Source organism: Anolis sagrei, chromosome 12 (assembly GCF_037176765.1).
Source record: "Anolis sagrei isolate rAnoSag1 chromosome 12, rAnoSag1.mat, whole genome shotgun sequence".
In the NCBI taxonomy this organism is placed as follows: Eukaryota; Metazoa; Chordata; class Lepidosauria; order Squamata; family Dactyloidae; genus Anolis; species Anolis sagrei.
In genome coordinates, this window is record NC_090032.1 from 19,823,015 (window position 1) to 19,846,931 (window position 23,917).

At 41.5% G+C, this 23,917-nt stretch overlaps 1 protein-coding gene across 2 annotated transcripts in view; it reads left to right on the forward strand.

Moving 5' to 3' along the window:
* Positions 1-23,917, forward strand: part of SIPA1 (signal-induced proliferation-associated 1) — a 54,397-nt gene that overhangs the window by 26,075 nt on the left and 4,405 nt on the right. For both annotated transcript variants that reach the window (XR_010910399.1, XM_060758328.2), the window contains exons 7-14: positions 2,005-2,605; positions 5,234-5,508; positions 8,812-9,024; positions 10,960-11,050; positions 13,070-13,220; positions 13,322-13,420; positions 18,349-18,427; positions 18,627-18,708. Coding sequence is in view for 1 of the 2 variants with exons in the window: in XM_060758328.2 (XP_060614311.2) it covers positions 2,005-2,605; positions 5,234-5,508; positions 8,812-9,024; positions 10,960-11,050; positions 13,070-13,220; positions 13,322-13,420; positions 18,349-18,427; positions 18,627-18,708 (1,591 nt within the window). In the remaining variant the exon portion in view is untranslated. The remainder of the gene's footprint in view (positions 1-2,004; positions 2,606-5,233; positions 5,509-8,811; positions 9,025-10,959; positions 11,051-13,069; positions 13,221-13,321; positions 13,421-18,348; positions 18,428-18,626; positions 18,709-23,917) is intronic.

Consider the following 23,917-nt stretch of genomic DNA (forward strand, 5'->3'; position numbering starts at 1 on the left):
GCCTGGAAGTTGCCTGTTAGGTCTATTTCCTAAAATTGAATATTGTGTTATCCATAAATTTACCTGTCAGGTGTTCTTTCAGATAGAACACCTGACAGGTAATACACTTCATTTACAGGTAATACACTTAACAGGTAACTTACTTGTTAGGTGTATTACCTGTAAATGAATGTTGCATTATCTGTCAGTTTACCTGTCAGATGTTCTACCTGTAAGTTACCTGCTATTACCTGCTAAGTCTATTACCTGTAAATGAAGATTGTGTTATCCATAAATGTACCTGTCAGGTGTTCTACCTGTAAAAACACCTGACAGGTAATACACTTAATTGACAGGTAATAGACTTAACAGGTAACTTACCTGTTAAGTGTATTACCTGTCAATGAATATTGTGTTCTGTAAATTTACCTGTTAGGTATTCTACCTGTCAGTTACCAGTTAAGTGTATTACCTGTAAATGAATATTGTGTTATCCATAAATTTACCTGTCATACATTCTACTTGTAAGTTACCTGTTAAATCTATCACCTGTAAATGAATATTGTGCTATTCATAAATTTACCTGTCAGGTGTTCTACCTGTAATTACACCTGACAGGTAATACACTTCATTTACAGGTAATACTTAACAGGTTACTTACCTGTTAAGTGTATTACCTGTAAATGAGTATTGTGCTATCCATAAGTTTACCTGTCAGGTGTTCTACTTGTAAGTTACCTGTTAAATCTATTACCTGCAAATGAATATTGTGTTATGCATACATTTACCTGTCAGGTGTTCTACCTGTAAGCTACCTGTTAAGTGTATTACCTGTAAATGAATATTGTGTTATGCGTACATTTACCTGTCAGGTGTTCTACCAGTAATTACACCTGACAGGTAATACACTTCATTTACAGTTACTTACCTGTTAAGTGTATTACCTGTCAATGAATATTGTGTTATCTGTAAATTTACCTGTTAGGTATTCTACCTGTTAGTTACCAGTTATGTCTATTACCTGTAAATAAATGTTGTATTATCCGTAAATTTACCTGCCAGGTGTTCTACCTGTAAGTTACCTGTTAAATCTATCACCTGTAAATGAATATTGTGTTATCCATAAATTTACCTGTCAGGTGTTCTACCTGTAAGAACACCTGACAGGTAATACACTTCTTTTACAGGTAACACTTAACAGGTAACTTACCTGTTAAATGTATTACCTGTTAATTAATATTGTGTTATCTGTCAATTTACCTGTCAGGTGTTCTACCTGTAAGAACACCTGACAGGTAATACACTTCTTTTACAGGTAACACTTTACAGGTAACTTACTTGTTAAATGTATTACCTGCTAATTAATATTGTGTTATCTGTCAATTTACCTGTCAGGTGTTCTACCTGTAAGAACACCTGACAGGTAATACACTTCATTTACAGGTAACACTTAACAGGTAACTTACCTGTTAAATGTATTACCTGCTAATTAATATTGTGTTATCTGTCAATTTACCTGTCAGGTGTTCTACCTGTAAGAACACCCGACAGATAATACACTTCATTTACAGGTAATAGACTTAACAGGTAACTTACCTGTTAAGTGTATTACCTGTCACTGAATATTGTGTTATCCATAAATTTACCTATCAGGTGTTCTACCTGTAAGAACACCCGGCAGATAATACACTTCATTTACAGGTAACACTTTACAGGTAACTTTCTTGTTAAATGTATTACCTGTTAATTAATATTGTGTTGTCTGTAAATTTACCTGTCAGGTGTTCTATCTGTAAGAACACCTGACAGGTAATACACTTCATTTACAGGTAACACTTAACAGGTAACTTACTTGTTAGGTGTATTACCTGTAAATGAATATTGCATTATCTGTCAGTTTACCTGTAAGATGTTCTACCTGTAAGCTACCTGCTATTACCTGTAAACGAATATCATGTTTTCTGTACAATGTATTTACCTGTAAATGACTTGTGCCCCTTTCTTTTCTTTTCTTTCTCCGATCAGCATGGCGGTCAGCTGCACAAAGGACATCCCACCTTTCGGCCCCTTCATCTCGGCGGAGAACACCTTTGCCCAGAGCCCCGCTTTCCGCGACCTCCTCCTGGCCAAGGTGATCAACGCGGAGAACGCGGCCGAGCGCTCGGGGAAGTTCCACGCCATGGCCACGCGCACGCGGCAGGAGTACCTGCGGGACCTGGCCCTGCACCACGCCACCACCAGCACCTTGGAGGCCTCCTCCTCCCGCCTGGCCCTCATCGCCTTGGCCGCCAAGAAGCGCGAGAAGTCCAAGGCGCCCAAGGGGGCCGAAGCCCACAGCGCAGGGGCCCTGGTCTGGGGCGTCTGGGCCCGGGACGGCAGCCGAGGGGGGGCCGAGGGCAAGACCCCCGAGCTGCGCTGCCTCCTGGGCATCTCCGCCGAGTTCCTGGTCCTCATCGACGCTCGCGAGAAGAGGGTGGTCTTCAACTGCTCCTGCCGGGACATCCTCGCCTGGACCTTCTCGGAAAGCTGCACCTTGGATCTCTACTACGAGACCGGGGACTATATCTGCATGCGGGTGGACGAAGGGCAGGCCAATGACATCCGGGACATCGTCCATCGGCTGCAGGTAAGGCCGCCCCATCATTGGAATCATAGAGAGAAAGAGAGACACTAGAACTGATAGATAGATCGATTGATCAATAGATAGATAGATACTAGAACTGATAGATGGATGGATAGATAGATAGATAGATAGATAGATAGATAGATAGATAGATAGATACTTGGATAGGTAGGTAGGTAGATAAATAAATAGACAGACAGACAGACACTGGAACTGATTGATTGATCAATTGGTAGATAGATACTAGAACTGCTAGATGGATTGATGGATGGATGGATAGATAGATAGATAGATAGATAGATAGATAGATAGATAGACAGACACTAGAACTGATAGATAGATCGATTGATCGATAGATAATAGAACTGATGGGTGGATGGATGGATGGATGGATGAGTAGATAGATAGATAGATAGATAGATAGATAGATAGATAGATAGATAGATACTTAGATAGGTAAGTACATAGATGGATGGATGGATGGATGGATGGATGGCTAGATAGATAGATAGATAGATAGATAGATAGATAGACAGACACTAGAACTGATAGATAGATCGATAGATAGATAGATACTAGAACTGATAGATTGATGGATACATAGATAGATAGATAGATAGATAGATAGATAGATAGATGCATACATACATACATACATACATACATAATTAGGTAGGTAGGTAGGTGGGTGGGTGGGTGGATAGATAGATAGATAGATAGATAGATAGATAGATAAACAGACAGACACTAGAGCTGATAGATCGATTGTTCAGTTGGTAGATATATACTAGAACTGCTATATGGATTGATTGATGAATAGATAGATAGATAGATAGATAGATAGATAGATAGATACTAGAACTGATAGATCGATTGATCGATAGATAATAGAACTGATGGGTGGATGGATGGATGGATGGATGAGTAGATAGATAGATAGATAGATAGATAGATAGAAACAGACAGACACTAGAACTGATAGATTGATTGATCAATTGGTAGATAGATACTAGAACTGCTAGATGGATTGATGGATAGAGAGATAGAGAGATAGACACTAGTACTGATAGATTGATTGATCAATAGATAGATGGATGGATGGATGGATGGATGGATGGATGGATGGATAAACAGACAGTCAGACAGACACTAGAATGGATAGATCGATTGATCAATAGGTAGATAGATACTAGAACTGATGGATGGATGGATGGATAGATAGATAGATAGATAAACAGACAGTCAGTCAGACACTAGAACTGATAGATAGATTGATTCATCAATAGATTGATAGATAGAAAATAGAATTGATGGGTGGATGAATAGATAGACAGACAGACACTAAAACTGATAGATCGATTGATCAACAGATAGATACTAGAACTGATGGATGGATAGGTAGGTAGATAGATAGTCAGAAACTAGAACTGATAGATAGATAGATAGATAGATAGATAGATAGATAGAAAATAGAACTGATAGATGGATTGATAGACAGACAGCCACTAGAACTGATAGATCAATTGATCAATAGGTAGTTAGATATTAGAACTGATGGATGGATGGATAGATAGATAGACAGACACTAGAACTAATAAATAGATTGATTGATTGATCAATAGATAGATAGAAAATAGAACTGATGGATGGATGGATAGATGGATGGATGGACAGACAGACACTAGAACTGATAGATCGATTGATCAATAGATAGATAGATAGTAGAACTGATGGATGGGTGGTTGGATGGACAGATGGATAGATAGATAAACAGACAGACACTAGAACTAATAAATAGATTGATCGATCAATAGATAGGTAGATAGAAAATAGAACTGATGGATGAATGGATGGATGGATGGATAGATAGATAGATAGATAGATAGATAGATAGATCGATAGACAAACAGACAGACAGACACTAGAACTGATAAATGGATGGATGGATGGGTGGGTGGGTGGGTGGGTGGGTGGGTGGATAGATAGATAGATAGATAGATAGATACTAGAACTGATAGACTGATGGATGGATGGATGGATGGACGGACGGACGGACGGACGGACGGACGGACAGACAGACAGACAGACAGACAGACAGATAGATAGATAGATAGATACTAGAACTGATAGACTGATGTGGATGGGTGGGTGGATGGATAAATAGATAAATAGATAGATGATAGATAGATAGATAGATAGATAGATAGATAGATAGATAGATAGATGGATGGATGGATGGATGGATAGATAGATAGATACTAGAACTGACAAATAGACTGATTGATTGATCAATAGATAGATAGATTTACAGTATTTATATTCCACCCTTCTCACCCTGCAGGGGACTCAGGGCAGATCACAATGCACATATACATGGCAAGCATTCAATGCCTTAGACACGCAACATGTATAGACAGACACACAGAGACTATTGAACTTTTCAGCTTCAAGAGGGTATGCTTTGAATTCCGGCCACCGGGGGAGCTGTCGTTTCACCGTCCACGTGTGACACTGATGGAGTACTTCCTCATTCTTTTGCACGCTGCTGGAGAGTTTTATGGCGTCGAAAATTAGTTAAATTAGCCTCTCCGCATAAATTTTCACGTGACTCCCTTGCGTTTCCTTTCCCAGTTGGTGACGCGGGGCTGCGAGACACGGGAGCTGACCCTCTTGAGGAACGGCGTTGGTCAGCTGGGCTTCCAGATGGACCACGAGGGCTTCGTGACCGAGGTCGAACGTTTCACGTTTGCCGAAAAGGCTGGGCTCCAACCCGGTGCCCGCCTGGTGAGGGTCTGCGAGAGACCCCTGCCCAGCCTCAGCCACTCTCAGACTACGGAGCTCCTTCGCACGGCCAAGAAGGTCACCATCACGGTCGTGCCTCCGGATGAGAACGGGAAACCCAGGAGGTGAGCAGTTGCGTTGCTGTTGTTGTTGGCTCTCCAGTTTCACAGGAAACCAGGAGGTGAGCAGTTCTGGTGCTACTGCTGCCGCTGTTATTGTTACTGTTGTTGTTGTTGTTGTTGGCTCTCCGGTTTCATGACAAACCCAGGAGGTGAGCAGTTCTGTGTCTGTTGTTATTGTTGTTGTTGTTGTTGTTATTGTTGTTGGCTCTCCGGTTTCATGACAAACCCAGGAGGTGAGCAGTTCTGTTTCTGTTGTTATTGTTGTTGTTGTTGTTGTTGTTGTTGTTGTTGCGTCTCCGGTTTCACAGGAAACCAGGAGGTGAGCAGTTCTGGTGCTACTGCTGCCGCTGTTATTGTTACTGTTGTTGTTGTTGTTGTTGTTGGCTCTCCGGTTTCATGACAAACCCAGGAGGTGAGCAGTTCTGTTTCTGTTGTTATTGTTGTTGTTGTTGTTGTTGTTGTTGTTGGGTCTCCAGTTTCACAGGAAACCAGGAGGTGAGCAGTTCTGGTGCTACTGCTGCCGCTGTTATTGTTACTGTTGTTGTTGTTGTTGTTGGCTCTCCACTTTCATGACAAACCCAGGAGGTGAGCAGTGACGTTGTTGTAATATTGTTGTTTTTGTTATATGTGTTACTGGCTCTCCAATTTCATGGGAAAACCCAAGAGATGAGTAGTCATGTTGTTGTTGTTGTTGTTGTTGTTGTTGTTGGCTCTCTGGTTTCATGACAAACCCAGGAGGTGAGCAGTGACGTTGTTGTAATATTGTTGTTGTTGTTGTATTTGTTACTGGCTCTCCGATTTCATGGGAACCCAAGACATGGAGTAGTCATGTTGCTGTTGTTGTTGTTGTTGTTGTTGGCTCTCCGGTTTCATGACAATCCCAGGAGGTGAGCAGTGACGTTGTTGTAATATTGTTGTTTGTGTTGTATGTGTTACTGGCTCTCCGATTTCATGGGAAAACCCAAGAGGTGAGTAGTCATGTTGCTGTTGTTGTTATTGGCTCTCTGGTTTCATGGGAAACCCAGGAGGTGAGCAAGCGTGTTGTTGTTGTTGTTGTTTTTGGCTCTATGGTTTCATGGGAAACCCAGGAGGTGAGCAGGCGTGTTGTTGTTGTTGTTGTTGTTGTTGGTTCTCCGGTTTCACAAGAAACACAGGAGGTGAGCAGTCACGTTGTTGTTGTTGTTGGCTCACTGATTTCATGGAAAACCCAAGAGGTGAGCAGTTGTGTTGCTGTTGTTGTTGTTATCCGGTTTCACAGGAAACACAAGAAGTGAGTAGTCACGTTGTTTTTGTTGTTGTTGTTGTTGTTGTTGTTGTTATTATTGGCTCTCCAGTTTCACAGGAAACACAGGTGGTGAGCAGTCACATTGCTGTTGTTGTTGTTGTTGTTATTGTTATTATTATTATTATTATTATTATTATTATTGGTTCTCTGATTTCACAGGAAACACAGGAGATGAGCAGTCATGTTGTTGTTGTTATTATTATTATTATTATTGGCTCTCCGGTTTCACAGGAAACCCAGGATGTGAGCAGTTGCGTTGCTGTTGTTGTTGGCTCTCCGGTTTCATAGGAAACCCAGGAGGTGAGCAGTGGCATTACTCTTGTTGTTGTTGTAGGTGTTGTTGTAGTAGTAGTTGTTGTTATTATTATTATTATTACTATTGGCTCTCCGGTTTCACAGGAAACCCAGGATGTGAGCAGTTGCGTTGCTCTTGTTGTTGTTGGCTCTCTGGTTTCATGAGAAACTCAGGAGGTGAGCAGTGATGTTGTTGTAATGTTGTTGTTGTTTTTTGCGGCTCTCCAGTTTCACGGGAAACCCAGGAGGTGAGCAGTGATGTTGTTGTAATATTGTTGTTACTCTTGTTGTTGTTGTTGTTCTAGTCATTGTTATTGGCTCTCTGGTTTCATGGGAAACCCAGGAGGTGAGCAGTTGTGTTGTTGTTGTTGTTGTTGTTGTTGTTGTTATTGGCTGCCCAGTTTCACGGGAAACCCAGGAGGTGATCAGTCGTGTTGCTGTTGCTGTTGGCTCACTGGTTTCATGGGAAACCCAGTAGGTGAGCAGTCACATTATTGTAGTTCTGTTGTTGTTGTTGTTTGTGGCTCTCCAGTTTCATGGGAAACCCAGGAGGTGAGCAGTCATGTTGTTGTTGCTGTTGTTGCTGGTTCTCCGGTTTCGTGAGAAACCCAGGAGGTGAGCAGTCACGTTGTTGCAGTGTTGTTGTTGGATCTCCGGTTTCACGAGAAACCCAGGAGGTGAGCAGTGTTGTAGTTTTATTGTTGTTGTCATTGTTGTCGTCGTCATTGTTATTGGCTTTCCAGTTTCACGGGAAACCCAGGAGGTGAGCAGTCATGTTGTTGTTGCTGTTGTTGTTGCTGGTTCTCCGGTTTCATGAGAAACCCAGGAGGTGAGCAGTCACGTTGTTGCAGTGTTGTTGTTGCTGTTGCTGTTGTTGTTGTTGGCTCTCCGGTTTCATGAGAAACCCAGGAGGTGAGCAGTCACGTTGTTGCAGTGTTGTTGTTGCTGTTGCTGTTGTTGTTGTTGGCTCTCCGGTTTCATGAGAAACCCAGGAGGTGAGCAGTCACGTTGTTGCAGTGTTGTTGTTGCTGTTGCTGTTGTTGTTGTTGGCTCTCTGGTTTCACTGGAAACCCAGGAGGTGAGCAGTGCTGTAGTTTTATTGTTGTTGTCATTGTTGTTGTTGTCGTCGTCGTTATTGTTATTGGCTCTCCGGTTTCACTGTTGTTGCTGTTGCTGTTGTTGTTGTTGGCTCTCTGGTTTCACTGGAAACCCAGGAGGTGAGCAGTGTTGTCGTTTTATTGTTGTTGTCATTGTTGTTGTTGTTGTTGTTGTTATTGGCTTTCCAGTTTCACAGGACACCCAGGAGGTGAGCAGTCGCGCTACTGTTGTTGTTATTATTGTCATGTTGTTGTTGTTGTTGTTGTTGTTATTAGTTTTAGTAGTTGTTGTAGTATCTCTCCAGTTTCATGGGGATCAGGGGTCCAGAAGTCCTGCAAAAGTATGTGTGTGTGTGTATACATATTTGTGTGTGTGTGTATGGGGGTGTGTGTTGTGGAATTCCAGAGATTGATTCGGTATTCGGATAATTTCGGTGCTTTGCCTAATATGAATTGGGAAGGACCCCTTCCAAAGCCCTACTGGAACAAAACACGAGGCAAAACGTTAGGAGAGCATGCTGCTGGAACATGGCCATACAGCTCGAAAACCCCACAACAACCCATTTAATATAGCCATCGGAAAACTCTGTTTTAGCAATGCCGTCGTCCTCTGTTCTGTCTTCCGTACAGAAGCTTCTCGGAGCTCTACCAAAAGTCCTTGCAAGAGAAAAGGAGGAGCGAGCCTCCATCCGGAGACGCCGAGCTGACCAAGCCGGGCAGCGAAGCCGGGTTCAAGCCGGCCACCCTCCAGCTCCTCCATTCGCTCTCCTTGCAAGACGGGCCTCCGCACAGCCTGGCGGAAGAGAGGACCGAATTCCTTCGCACGCCCGGACCCCCCGACCCGTAAGGACACAACCTGAACGTGAGCCAAGAGTGTGATGCGGCAGCAAAAAAGGCCAATGCGATTCTCCGATGCTGCAATAGGAGAAGAGTGTCTAGATAATAGAACTGATAGATGGATGGATAGACAGACAGACAGGCATTAGAACTGATAGAGCGATTGATCAATAGTTAGATAGATAGTAGAACTGACAGATGGATAGATAGCTAAACAGACAGACACTAGAACTGATAAATAGATTGATTGATCAATAGGTAGATACTAGAACTGATAGATTAATGGATGGATGGATGGATAGATAGATAGATACTAGAACCGATAGATAGATAGATCGATTGATCAATAGAAAGAAAGATAGATAGATACATAGATACATAGATATATAGATACATAGATAATAGAACGGATGGATAGATGGATGGATAGACAGACAGGCACTAGAACTGATAGATCGATTGATCAGTTGGTACATAGATACTAGAACTGATAGATGGATGGATGGATAGATTCATAGATAAACAGACAGACACTAGAACTGATAGATCGATTGATCAGTTGGTACATAGATACGAGAACTGATAGATGGATGGATGGATGGATGGATGGATAGATAGATAGATACATACATAGATACATAGATAAACAGACACTAGAACTGATAGATCGATTGATCAGTTGGTACATAGATACTAGAACTGATAGATGGATGGATGGATGGATGGATAAACAGACAGACACTAGAACTGATAGATCAATTGATCAGTTGGTAGATAGATACTTGAACTGATAGATGGATGGATGGATGGATGGATGGATGGATAGATAGATAGATAGATAGATACATACATACATACATACATACATACATACATAGATAAACAGACAGACACTAGAACTGATAGATCGATTGATCAGTTGGTAGATAGATACTTGAACTGATAGATGGATGGATGGATGGATAGATTCATAGATAAATAGACAGACACTAGAACTGATAGATTGATTGATCAGTTGGTAGATAGATACTAGAACTGATAGATGGATGGATAGATAGATAGATAGATAGATAGATAGATAGATAGATACATAGATAAACAGTCAGACACTAGAACTGATAGATCGATTGATCAGTTGGTAGATAGATACTAGAACTGATAGATAGATGGATGGATGGATGGATGGATGGATGGATGGATGGATGGATGGATAGATACATACATACATAGATACATAGATAAACAGTCAGACACTATAACTGATAGATCGATTGATCAGTTGGTAGATAGATATTAGATGGATTGGTGGATGGATGGATGGATGGATAAACAGACAGTTAGACAGACACTAGAACTGATAGATAGATAGATAGATAGATAGATAGATAGATAGATAGATAGACAGACAGACAGATACTAGTACTGATAAATAGATTGATCAATCAATAGATAGATATTAGAACTGATAGAAGGATGGATGGACAGACGGACAGATAGATAGACACTAGAACTGATAGATAGTTCGATAGATAGATAGATAGATAGATAGATAGATAGATAGATAGATAGATAGATATACTAGAACTGATGGATGGATAGACAAACAAACACTAGAACTGATAAATAGACTGATTGATTGATCAAGAGATAGATAGATACTAGAACTGATGGATGGATAGAAAAGTAGCTAGATAGACATTAGAACAGATAGATGGATAAATGTATAGATAAACAGATACACAGAAACTAGAACTGATAGATAGATGGATGGATGGATGGATGGATGGATGGATAGATAGATAGATAGATAGATAGATAGATAGATGGATAGATAGACACTCAATCTGATAGATGGATGGACGGACGGATGGACGGACACTATACAGATTGATCCAGTTCATCCACTCACACCCTGAGTTTCCTCCGCTTTGTTCCCTCCAGGATGCCGTCTCAGGATGTTCCCGTCGTCCCCAATCCTCCTCCAGATCTGATCTTAGCCGCCACGTCCAAGGTTCCTCCGGACCATGACACCGTAAGTTCTCTGTAGTGTTCAATGCAACAGAAATGGTCACCAAAAGTGCATCTGAACCAAGTGTAGTGTCCTGTCAGTGGGTCTGTAGGTGACTGTCGAGCCCATATTCTTGATCTGCATCTTCTCCCGCAGTGAGGACCATCACTTCAATGCTGGTGGTCTTTGCTTCTTCCAGCACGCTGACATTTGTCTGCTTGTCTTCCCAAGAGATTTGTGGGATTTTTCGCGGGCAGTGCTGATGGAATCGTTTCAGGAGTTGCATGTGACGTCTGTAGACAGTCCACGTTTCGCAGGCGTAGAGCAGGGTTGGGAGGACAATAGCCTTATAAACAAGCCCCTCGGTCTCCCTAAGAATATCCTGGTCCTCAGACATTCTCTGCTTCATTCAGAAGAATGCTGCACTCTCAGAGCTCAAGCGGTGTTGAATTTCAGTGTCAGTGTTGACGTCTGTAGACAGTCCACATCTCGCAGGTGTATAGCAGGGTTGGGAGGACAATAGCTTTATATACAAGCACCTTGGTATACCTACGGATGTCCTGGTCCTCAAACACTCTCTGTTTCATTCGGAAAAACACTGCACTCACAGAGCTCAGGCGGTGTTGAACTTCAGTGTCAGTGTTGACGTCTGTAGACAGTCCACATCTCGCAGGTGTATAGCAGGGTTGGGAGGACAATAGCTTTATATACAAGCACCTTAGTCTCTTTATGGATGTCCCGGTCCTCAAACACTTTCTGCTTCATTTGGAGAAATGCTGCACTCGCAGAGCTCAGGCGGTGTTGTATTTCAGTGTCAGTTGACATCTGTAGACTGTCCATGTCTCGCAGGTGTATAACAGAGTTGGGAGTACAATACCTTTATAATCAAGCACCTTGGTCTCCCTACGGATGTCCTGGTCCTCAAACACTCTCTGGTTCGTTCGGAAAAATGCTGCACTCGCAGAGCTCAGATGGTGTTGAACTTCAGTGTCAGTGTTGACGTCTGTAGACAGTCCACGTTTCACAGGAGTATAGCAGGGTTGGGAGGACAAAGGCTTTATAAACAAGCACCTTGGTCTCCCTACGAATGTCCCGGGCCTCAAACACTCTCTGCTTTGTTCGGAAAAATGCTGCACTCGCAGAGCTCAGGTGGTGTTGTATTTCAGTGTCAATGTTGACGTCTGTAGACAGTCCAAGTCTCGCAGGCGTATAGCAGGGTTGGGAGGACAATAGCTTTATAAACAAGCACCTTGGTATCCTTATGGATGTCCCGGTCCTCAAACACTCTCTGCTTCATTTGGAGAAATGCTGCACTCGCAGAGCTCAGGCGGTGTTGTATTTCAGTGTCAAAATTGACATCTATAGACTGTCCATGTCTCGCAGGTGTATAACAGAGTTGGGAGGACAATAGCTTTATAAACAAGCACCTTGGTCTCCCTACGGATGTCCTGGTCCTCAAACACTCTCTGGTTCGTTCGGAAAAATGCTGCACTCGCAGAGCTCAGATGGTGTTGAACTTCAGTGTCAGTGTTGACGTCTGTAGACAGTCCACGTTTCGCAGGCGTATAGCAGGGTAGGGACGACAATAGCTTTATAAACAAGCACTTTGATCTCCCTACGAATGTCCCGGTCCTCAAACACTCTCTGCTTCTTTCGGAAAAATGCTTCACTCGCAGAGCTCAGTCAGTGTTGACGTCTGTAGACAGTCCATGTCTCGTAGGCGTAGAGCAGGGTGGGGAGCACAATAGCTTTATAAACAAGGATGTCCCAGTCCTTGAACACTCTGTGCTTCATTCGGAAAAATGCTGCACTCGCAGAGCTCAGGCGGTGTTGAATTTCAGTGTCAATGTTGACTTTTGTGGAGAGTGAGCACTAGATTTGAGTAAATAAATACCATACACACATATTAAATCATCTATGTGCTGATTTAAGGGCTATCACCCCCTCCCCAAGCATTGGCCTCCCTTTCCAAAGCCTACATGTGTCCTTACAATCTTCCATTCACACTTAAGTACATTCAGAGACCAAATGCCTTTCTTCCAGGACCCGGTCATCGACAAGAAAGGTTCGGTCACGGGTCAAGAGGTCAAAGGTCCCTTGACCCTCGGGGAGAAGCCCCCCCTCCCTTTGGAGACCAGCGAAAGCGATAAATTCCTGCCGCGGACCCTTTCCCTGCGCAACTCCATCACCAAAAGTAAGACCTTCCTGGCCTCCTTGAACTTCAGTGTCAGTGTTGACGTCTGTAGACAGTCCACGTTTCCCTTTGGTGAGACCCTCTCCTCTTCTCTCCTTCAGTCCTTTCCGAAGCCGGGGAATCGCCGGAAGACGAGTGGGAATCCATCGCCAACTTGGCCTCCGCTTGCAACAGCATCCTCGAGGCTCTTTCGAGGGAAGGTGGGTGACACCCATCGGTTGTGTTTTGGTCCCGGGATCCATCTCGGCCCCTTTGCCATCTATATATATAAAATGCAAAAGGGCGTCGTTAGGGGCCGCAAAACGCGAAAACCCCTGGACGAAAAATCACCAAACTTGCCGTACACATTCCTCAAACCACAAGGTATGCACAACACTCATCACAATTCCAAACAACATGACAACAAACTCACAATCACAGAAACAAACAGAACATGCGCAGAGGCGTCCCGGCACGCGCCGCCCGGCGCGTGCACATGGCTGGACCACGCCCCCTCCGTGGGAGCCACGCCCCTCCCTTCGCCGCCCCGCCCCTACCCGCCCATACGCCATCCTTCCCTCCTCCCCCTCCCCCTCCACCAAAGGAAGGAAGGAATGAGGTAGAAAAGGAAGAAAGGCGAGAAAGAGGGAGGGAAAGAAAGAAGGAAAGGGAGAAGGAAGAAAGGAAGGAATGAGGTAGAAAAGGAAGAAAGGAGAGAAAGAGGGAGGCAAAGAAAGAAGGAAAGGGAGAAGGAAGGAAGGAAGGAAGGAAGGAAGGAATGAGGTAGAAAAGGAAGAAAGGAGAGAAAGAGGGAGGGAAAGAAAGAAGGAAAGGGGGAAGGAAGGAAGGAATGAGATAGAAAAGGAAGAAAGGAGAGAAAGAAGGAGGGAAAGAAAGAAGGAAAGGGAGAAGGAAGGAAGGAAGGAATGAGGTAGAAAAGGAAGAAAGGAGAGAAAGAGGGAAGGAAAGAAAGAAGGAAAGGGAAAAGGAAGGAATGAGGTAGAAAAGGAAGAAAGGAGAGAAAGAGGGAGGGAAAGAAAGAAGGAAAGGGAGAAGGAAGAAAGGAAGGAAAGAATGAGGTAGAAAAGGAAGAAAGGAGAGAAAGAGGGAGGGAAAGAAAAAGGGGGAGGAAGGAAAGTTAGCGAAGGAAGGAAAGAGAGAAGGAAAGAAAAAAGAGAAAGAAGGAAGGAAAGAAGGAGCGAAGGAAGGGGATAAGATGTAGAGAAAGAGGGAGGGAAGGAAAGAAGGAAAGAGAGAAGGAAGGAAAGAGAGACAGCAGAAGAGAAAAAGGAAGAAAAGAGGGAGCGAAAGAAGGGGATAAGATGTAGAGAAAGAGGGAGGGAAGGAAAGAAGGAAAGAGAGAAGGAAGGAAAGAGAGACAGCAGAAGAGAAAAAGGAAGAAAAGAGGGAGCGAAAGAAGGGGATAAGATGTAGAGAAAGAGGGAGGGAAGGAAAGAAGGAAAGAGAGAAGGAAGAAAAGAGAGACAGCAGAAGAGAAAGAAAAAGGGGGAAGGAAGGAAAGCGATAGAGAAGGAAGGAAGGAGAGAAGGAAAGGCAGGAAGGAAGGAAGGAAAGAGGGAGTGAAGGAAGGAGGGAAAGAAGGGGAGATGGGGGAAGGTTGGCCACAGCAACGCGTGGCGGGTACAGCTAGTTTTATATATGGGATGTTGTTGTATTGTGTCATTGTGCAGGCAGTCCCCAAGTTGCAGTCATCCGACTTGCAGACAACTCCAAGTTAAGAACAGGGGTGAAACAATAGGAAGGGAGGGAAATCTTATATATTATTAGTATTAGTATCATTTATTTATTTGTCGTGTCAGAGCAACCAGTCCATTACATTACACTTCTAACAGAACAAGGCAAACAAACAGACAGAATACAAAACTTGTGAGTCTGGTAGTTGATTAAATGTCCTTTGACCAGTCTCTGTCCCCTTGGAGTGCCTCTGGTGTTGCCGCAAGAAGGTCCTCCCTTGTGCACGTGGCAGGGCTCAGGGTGCATTGCAGCAGGTGGTCAGTGGTTTGCTCTTCTCCGCACTCACATGACGTGGACTCCACTGTGTGGCCCCATTTCTGAAGGTTGGCTCTGCATCTCGTGGTGCCAGAGAGCAGTCTGTTCAGCGCCTTCCAAGTCGCCCAGTCTTCTGTGTGCCCAGGGTATCTGGTATCACCCATGGATTGAGGTTCTGGGTTTGAGCCTGCCACTTTTGGACTCTCGCTTGCTGAGGTGTTCCAGCGAGTGTCTCTGTAGATTTAAAAAAACTATGTCTTGATTTAAGTCGTTGACGTGCTGGCTGATACCCAAACAAGGGATGAGCTGGAGATGTCTCTGCCTTGGTCCTTTCACTATTGGCTGCCACTTCCCGGCGGATGTCAGGTGGTGCAATACCGGCTAAGCAGTGTAACTTCTCCAGTGGTGTAGGGCGCAGACACCCCGTGATAATGCGGCATGTCTCATTAAGAGCCACATCCACTGTTTTAGCGTGGTGAGATGTGTTCCACACTGGGCATGCGTACTCAGCAGCAGAGTAGCACAGCGCAAGGGCAGATGTCTTCACTGTGTCTGGTTGTGATCCCCAGGTTGTGCCAGTCAGCTTTCGTATGATATTGTTTCTAGCACCCACTTTTTGCTTGATGTTCAGGCAGTGCTTCTTGTAGGTCAGAGCACGGTCCAGAGTGACTCCCAGGTACTTGGGTGCGCTGCAATGCTCCCGTGGGATTCCTTCCCAGGTCATAATCCTCAGAGCTCGGGATGCTTGTCTGTTCTTAAGGTGAAAGGCACATGTCTGTGTTTTGGATGGATTAGGGGTCAGCTGGTTTTCCCTGTAATAGGCAGTAAGAGCACCTTAGTATCATGATATTACTATTCTATTCTATTATTATATTATTAGTATTAGTATTATCACGTTACTATTTTATTATATTTTATTATTAGTGTTAGTGTTATTATATTCCTAGTAATCTTGGTTGCCCTTGACACGATAAATAAATATTAGTATTAGCGTTATTATATTGCTATATTATATTTTATTATATTATTATATTATATATTGTTAGTATTAGTTATTATATTGCAATTATATTATATTAGTATTATTATATTACTATATTGCTATATTATATAATATAATAATAAAGCAATATAGTAATATAATAATACTAATATATAATAATAATATAATATAATTAGTATTAGTGTTATTGTATTCCTATTATAATATTATTATTATTATATATTATTAGTATTATTATTATTATATATTATTATATAATATATTATTAATATTAGTATTATCATATTACTATTTTATTATATTATATTATTAGTGTTAATGTTATTATATTCCTATTATATTATTATATATTATTCGTATTAGCATTATTATATATTACTAGTATTATTATATTATTATATTGCTATATTGTTATATTATATATTATTATAATTAGTATTATCACATTACTATTTTATTATATTATTATATTGTATATTATTAGGATTGGTATTACTATATTACTATATTATTATTATATTGCTTTTATATTATATATTATTAGGATTAGTGTTAATATATTGCTATTATATTATATTATTATTATATATTATTAGGATTATTATATTACTATATTGCTATATTATTATATTATTAGTGTTAGTGTTATTATATTCCTATTATATTATATTATTATATATTATTTGTATTAACATTATTATATATTACTAGTATTATTATATTATTATATTGCTATATTATTATATTATATGTTATTAGGATTGGTATTATTATATTACTATATTATTATTATATTACTTTTATATTATATATTATTAGGATTAGTGTTATTATACTACTAATACTATTAATTTATTATTATATTATGTATTAGTGTTATTATATTATATTATTATATTATATATCATTAGTATTATCACATTACTATATTATATTATATATGTATATATATTTATATATATATATTATAATTATTATATTACTATATTGCTATATTATTATATTATATATCATTAGTATTATCACATTACTATTATATTATATTATATTATATTATATTATATTATATTATATATGTGTATATATATATATATATTATATTACTATATTGGTATATTATTATATTATATATCATTAGTATTATCACATTACTATTATATTATATTGTATTAGTGTTATTATATTCCTATTATATTATATTATTATATATTATTAGGATTAGTGTTATTATATATTACTAGTATTACTAGTATTATTATATTATTCCTATTATATTATATTATTATATATTATTAGGATTAATGTTATTATATATTACTAGTATTATTATATTATTATATTGATATATTTTTATATTATATATTATTAGGATTAGTGTTATTATTCTACTAATTTATTATTATATTATGTATAATATTATTATATTCCTATTATATATTATTGGTATTAGTGTTATATTACTTTTATATTATTTTATTATATATTATTAGTATTATTATATTACTAATTTATTATTATATTATATATTCGTATTATATTACTAATTTATTATATTTTATTAGTATTAGAGTTTTTATATTACTATTATATTATATATTATTAGTGTGTGTATATATATATATGTGTGTGTGTGTGTGTTATATACACATATATATGTATGTATATATTAACACACACACATATATATAGTCCTCGAGTTACAAACATCTGACTTAAAGGCAAATCATAGTTAAAAACGGGTGAGACAACAGGAAGTGAGAGGAATCTTATATTATTATATTATGAGTATTACTATGTTATTATTGTTTATATATGTACAGGCAGTCCCCAAGTTACAGACACCCGACTTCTGCATGACTCCTAGTTAAGAACGGGGATGAGACGAGAGGAAGTGAGAGACATAGACCCCTCAGGAGGGAAATTCACTCCTCAAATTGCGATTATCATGGGGGAACGGGGGTCTCTGCTCTGAATACAAGCTGTATTCCTTACAGGGCAGCAGGTCAGACTTGATGGCCTTTGGGGGTCCCTTCCTGGGCTAATATTGTACGATGAAGGGACTCCCTTCCAAGTCTATATGATCGCGATGTTTTCTTTGTCAGACCTTTGGATTTACGCCGTATTTTCCAATCCCAGGGCAGCATATACCGGAGAACCGGGAATCCTTATGCGCTGCGGTCCAGAGAAGCACAACTCAACAGCAACCCAACGAGGAGTAAGGCGCTGCTTTGTCCGTATGCCGGTTGTGTATCTGTGTGTGCTTTCCTGTTTGGAGGAATCGCTCCCCAAATCATAGAGGATGCTGGGAGTTCCAGTGGGGGGTGGGAGGAGCATTGTTGCATTATATTTCTTTTGTTCTGTTGCATTATCTGTCCCCGTTTCCTCATTTTTTGCTTCGTCCCGCCATCTTCCAGCTCCCAAGACGCTCTCAGCTTGGCGGAAAAGGTCTTGCATTTGGAGTCGACGCTCAAGAAACTGCAGGAAGATCTTCAGAGGGTGAGATGTGAAAAATATTCTATTCCTGGTTTGAAAGTGTTGTTTCCTGTTGAACTGTGTGGTCGTTACTTACTGTTCTGGGTACCCATCGTGCACAGATCTTCCGATCCTTAGAATGTGCTCTTTAACTCCCACTATTCGCTTTCCCACATAATCACTAGACAATTGGATACATTTCTGCCAATGATGAACAATTTTTCTGAAGCTGTTGCTGAAGAAGTCGACACTCTGTTTCCGCAACCAGGATCTCACAGTTCTCTCATCCTGGGTAACCATCTTGCACAGATCTTCCAATCCCTAGAATGTGCTCTTTAACGACCACTATTTGCGTTCCCACATAATCACCAGACAATTGGATACATTTCTGCCAAGTTTTCTGAAGCCGTCACGGAAGAAGTCGACACTCTGTTTCCGTAACCAGTGTCTCACAGTTCTCTCATCCTGGGTACCCGTCGTGCACAGATCTTCCAATCCCTAGAATGTGCTCTTTAACGACCACTATTTGCGTTCCCACATAATCACCAGCAATTGGATACATTTCTGCCAAGTTTTCTGAAGCCGTCATGGAAGAAGTCGACACTCTGTTTCTGCAACCAGGATCTCACAGTTCTCTCATCCTGGGTACCCGTCGTGCACAGATCTTCTGATCCTTAGAATGTGCTCTTTAACTCCCACTATTTGCTTTCCCACATAATCACCAGACAATTGGGTACATTTCTGCCAACGATGAACATTTTTTCTGAAGCTGTTGCTGAAGAAGTCGACACTCTGTTTCTGCAACCAGGATCTCACAGTTCTCTCATCCTGGGTAACCATCTTGCACAGATCTTCCGATCCTTAGAATGTGCTCTTTAACGACCACTATTCGCTTTCCCACGTAATCACCAGACAATTGGATATATTTCTGTCAACGATGAACAACCACTATTCACTTTCCCACTGCATTCACTTTTCCGTATAATCACCAGACAATTGGATACATTTCTGCCAACAATGAACAAGTTTTCTGAAGCCGTCGCAGAAGAAGTCGACACTCTGTTTCCACAATCAGCATCTAACAGTTTTCTCAACCACTATTCACTTTTCCACATAATTACCAGACAATTGGATACATTTCTGCCAATGATGAACAAGTTTTCTGAAGCCGTCACGAAAGAAGTCGAAACTCTGTTTCCGCAACCAGCGTCTCACAGTTCTCTCAACCACTATTCACTTAATCACCAGACAATTGGAAACATTTCTGCCAATGATGAACAAGTTTTCTGAAGCCGTCGCAGAAGAAGTTGACACTCTGTTTCCACAACCAGCATCTCACAGTTCTCTCAACCACTATTCGCTTTCCCACATAATCACCAGACAATTGGATACATTTCTGCCAACGATGAACAAGTTTTCTGAAGCCGTCGCAGAAGAAGTCGACACTCTGTTTCCTCAACCAGCGTCTCACAGTTCTCTCAACCACTATTCACTTTTCCACATAATCACCAGACAATTGGATACATTTCTGCCAACGATGAATAAGTTTTCTGAAGCCGTCGCAGAAGAAGTTGACACTCTGTTTCCGCAACCAACATCTCACAGTTCTCTCAACCACTATTCGCTTTTCCACATAATCACCAGACAATTGGATACATTTCTGCCAACGATGAGCAACCACTATTTGCTTTTCCACATAATCACCAGACAATCGGATACATTTCTGCCAACGATAAACGAGTTTTCTGAAGCCGTCGCAGAAGAAGCCGACACTCTGTTTCCACAACCAGCATCTCACAGTTCTCTCAACCGCTATTCACTTTCCCACATAATCACCAGACAATCGGATACATTTCTGCCAACGATGAACAAGTTTTCTGAAGCCGTCGCAGAAGAAGCCGACACTCTGTTTCCTCAACCAGCGTCTCACAATTCTCTCAACCACTATTCACTTTCCCACATAATCACCAGACAATTGGATACATTTCTGCCAACGATGAACAAGTTTTCTGAAGCCGTCGCAGAAGAAGTCGACACTCTGTTTCCACAATCAGCATCTAACAGTTTTCTCAACCACTATTCACTTTCCCACATAATCACCAGACAATTGGATACATTTCTGCCAACGATGAACAAGTTTTCTGAAGCCGTCGCAGAAGAAGTCGACACTCTGTTTCCTCAACCAGCGTCTCACAGTTTTCTCAACCACTATTCACTTTCCCACATAATCACCAGACAATTGGATACATTTCTGCCAACAATGAACAAGTTTTCTGAAGCCGTCGCAGAAGAAGCCGACACTCTGTTTCCTCAACCAGCGTCTCACAATTCTCTCAACCACTATTCACTTTCCCACATAATCACCAGACAATTGGATACATTTCTGCCAACAATGAACAAGTTTTCTGAAGCCGTCGCAGAAGAAGTCGACACTCTGTTTCCACAATCAGCATCTAACAGTTTTCTCAACCACTATTCACTTTTCCACATAATTACCAGACAATTGGATACATTTCTGCCAATGATGAACAAGTTTTCTGAAGCCGTCACGAAAGAAGTCGAAACTCTGTTTCCGCAACCAGCGTCTCACAGTTCTCTCAACCACTATTCACTTAATCACCAGACAATTGGAAACATTTCTGCCAATGATGAACAAGTTTTCTGAAGCCGTCGCAGAAGAAGTTGACACTCTGTTTCCACAACCAGCATCTCACAGTTCTCTCAACCACTATTCGCTTTCCCACATAATCACCAGACAATTGGATACATTTCTGCCAACGATGAACAAGTTTTCTGAAGCCGTCGCAGAAGAAGTCGACACTCTGTTTCCTCAACCAGCGTCTCACAGTTCTCTCAACCACTATTCACTTTTCCACATAATTACCAGACAGTTGGATACATTTCTGCCAACGCTGAACAAGTTTTCCGAAGCTGTCGCAGAAGAAGCCAACACTGTTTCCACAACCAGCATCTCACAGTTCTCTCAACCACTATTCACTTTTCCACATAATTACCAGACAATTGGATACATTTCTGCCAACAATGAACAACCATTATTCGCTTTTCACATAATCACCAGACAATTGGATACATTTCTGCCAACGCTGAACAAGTTTTCCGAAGCTGTCGCAGAAGAAGCCGACACTCTGTTTCCACAACCAGCATCTCACAGTTCTCTCAACCACTATTCACTTTTCCACATAATTACCAGACAGTTGGATACATTTCTGCCTACGATGAACAACCACAATTCGCTTTCCCACATAATCACCAGACAATCGGATACATTTCTGCCAACGATGAACATGTTTTTTGAATCCGTCGCAGAAGAAGTCGACACTCTGTTTCCACAACCAGCGTCTCACAGTTCTCTCAACCACTATTCGCTTTTCCACATAATCAGGAGACAATCGGATACATTTCTGCCGTCTTGAACCTCATTGACACCCTGATTCTGAAACACAGTCACAGGCTGAACTCCAACAACTGATCCAAACTGCATCAAGACAAAGGGAAAGGGTCCAGAAACCAGGCATGTTTTTTATACGTTGCCTTGCTGTTTTTCTATTTTACTCCCAAGCTTTTCTAAGTCTTATATAAAAGGCCTCGCCTGGTGGTGACTTCAGCGAGTGGGTGGGTTGTAGTCATTTTGGCTGATGGTGTAATTGGGTGGTTTGGTTGCCAAATTGTTTCCGGCAAGTAACTGTTTTATATTCGTCTCGTTGGGAGTTTTGTTTCTGAACCGAAAGAGGGGTCTCCGCAATGGCCTTAATCAATTGGAATTGGGAATCGGTCCAGCTTTGTGGAAGGAAATGGCTATCGTCAGTTTAGTACGAGGGTTGAATGAAAAGTAATGCCTCCACCTTCGTAACTCCTCAACAGGTGGCAGTACGGGTATGCGGCAGGTACTGGCTTGTTCAGTAGACTCTCCTCTACAGTTCCATTTTGGCGGGAAGCCTTAGCATTGAACGGTTGTGTTGTTAAAGTGCGAAGTATGGAACCCTGCACAGACAGTCGGTCAATGCGACTTAAGAAACGTATGCAGCTGGTACTGGCTTGTTCAGTAGACCCTCCTCTACAGTTCCATTTTGGCGGGAAGCCTTCGCATTGAACGGTTGTGTTTTTAAAGTACGAAGTATGGAACCCTGTGCAGACGATTCGTCAATGCAACTTAAGCCACGTATGCAGCAGGTACTGGCTTGTTCAGTAGACCCTCCTCTACAGTTCCATTTTGGTGGGAAGCCTTCGCATTGAACGGTTGTGTTGTTAAAGTGCGAAGTATGGAACCCTGCGCAGACGGTCGGTCAATGTGACTTAAGCAACGTATGTGGCAGGTACTGGCTTGTTCAGTAGACTCTCCTCTACAGTTCCATTGTGGTGGGAAGCCTTAGCATTGAACAGTTTTGTTGTTAAAGTGCGAAGTATGGAACCCTGAGCAGACAGTCGGTCAATGTGACTTAAACAACATGCAGTCATTTAATTCTTGACAGCAGAAGGTGTCACCCCAAAAGAGATTCATCAAAGAATGCAAGCTGTTTATGGTGATTGTGTTGATGTGAGTACTGTGCGTCGTTGGGCAAGTAAGTTTAACCATGTTGAGGTGACACCTTCTGTTGTCAAGAATTCAATGACTGCACGATGCTTAAGTCGCATTGACCGACCGTCTGCACAGGGTTCCATACTTAACACTTTAACAACACAACTGTTCAATGCCAAGGCTTCCCGCCAAAATGGAACTGTAGAGGAGAGTCTGCCGAACAAGCCAGTACCTACTGCATACCACTACTGCCATCTGTTGAGGAGTAACAAAGGTGGAGGCATTACTTTTCATTCAACCCTTGTAGCAAATGAAAGGCAAAATTAGAAAGTCTTTAAGGAACGCCCCTCGTACCTGTACTGATTTTGGGGGATTTATTGGAACGCCGGGTGCTGCAAGGAGTGACACATTTCTCCCCTATCGCCAGTAAGGGTTTCTGATGCTGAGCAGGATTCTGGGAAATGTAGTTCAGGGCAGGGCCTTTTGAATTCTCTGCCATAGGGCTCCTTGCCTTCCTAAACTACATTTCTTAGTCTTAGAAGATTCCCACTACTCTCCATTGCAGTCCATTCCACTCTCTGGTGGGGAGTCCATTCCACTTTTTGTTGCTGAGCAGGATTCTGGGAAATGTAGTTCAGGGCAGGGCCTTTTGAATTCTCTGGCATCGGGCTCCTTCCCAAACTACATTTCCTACTC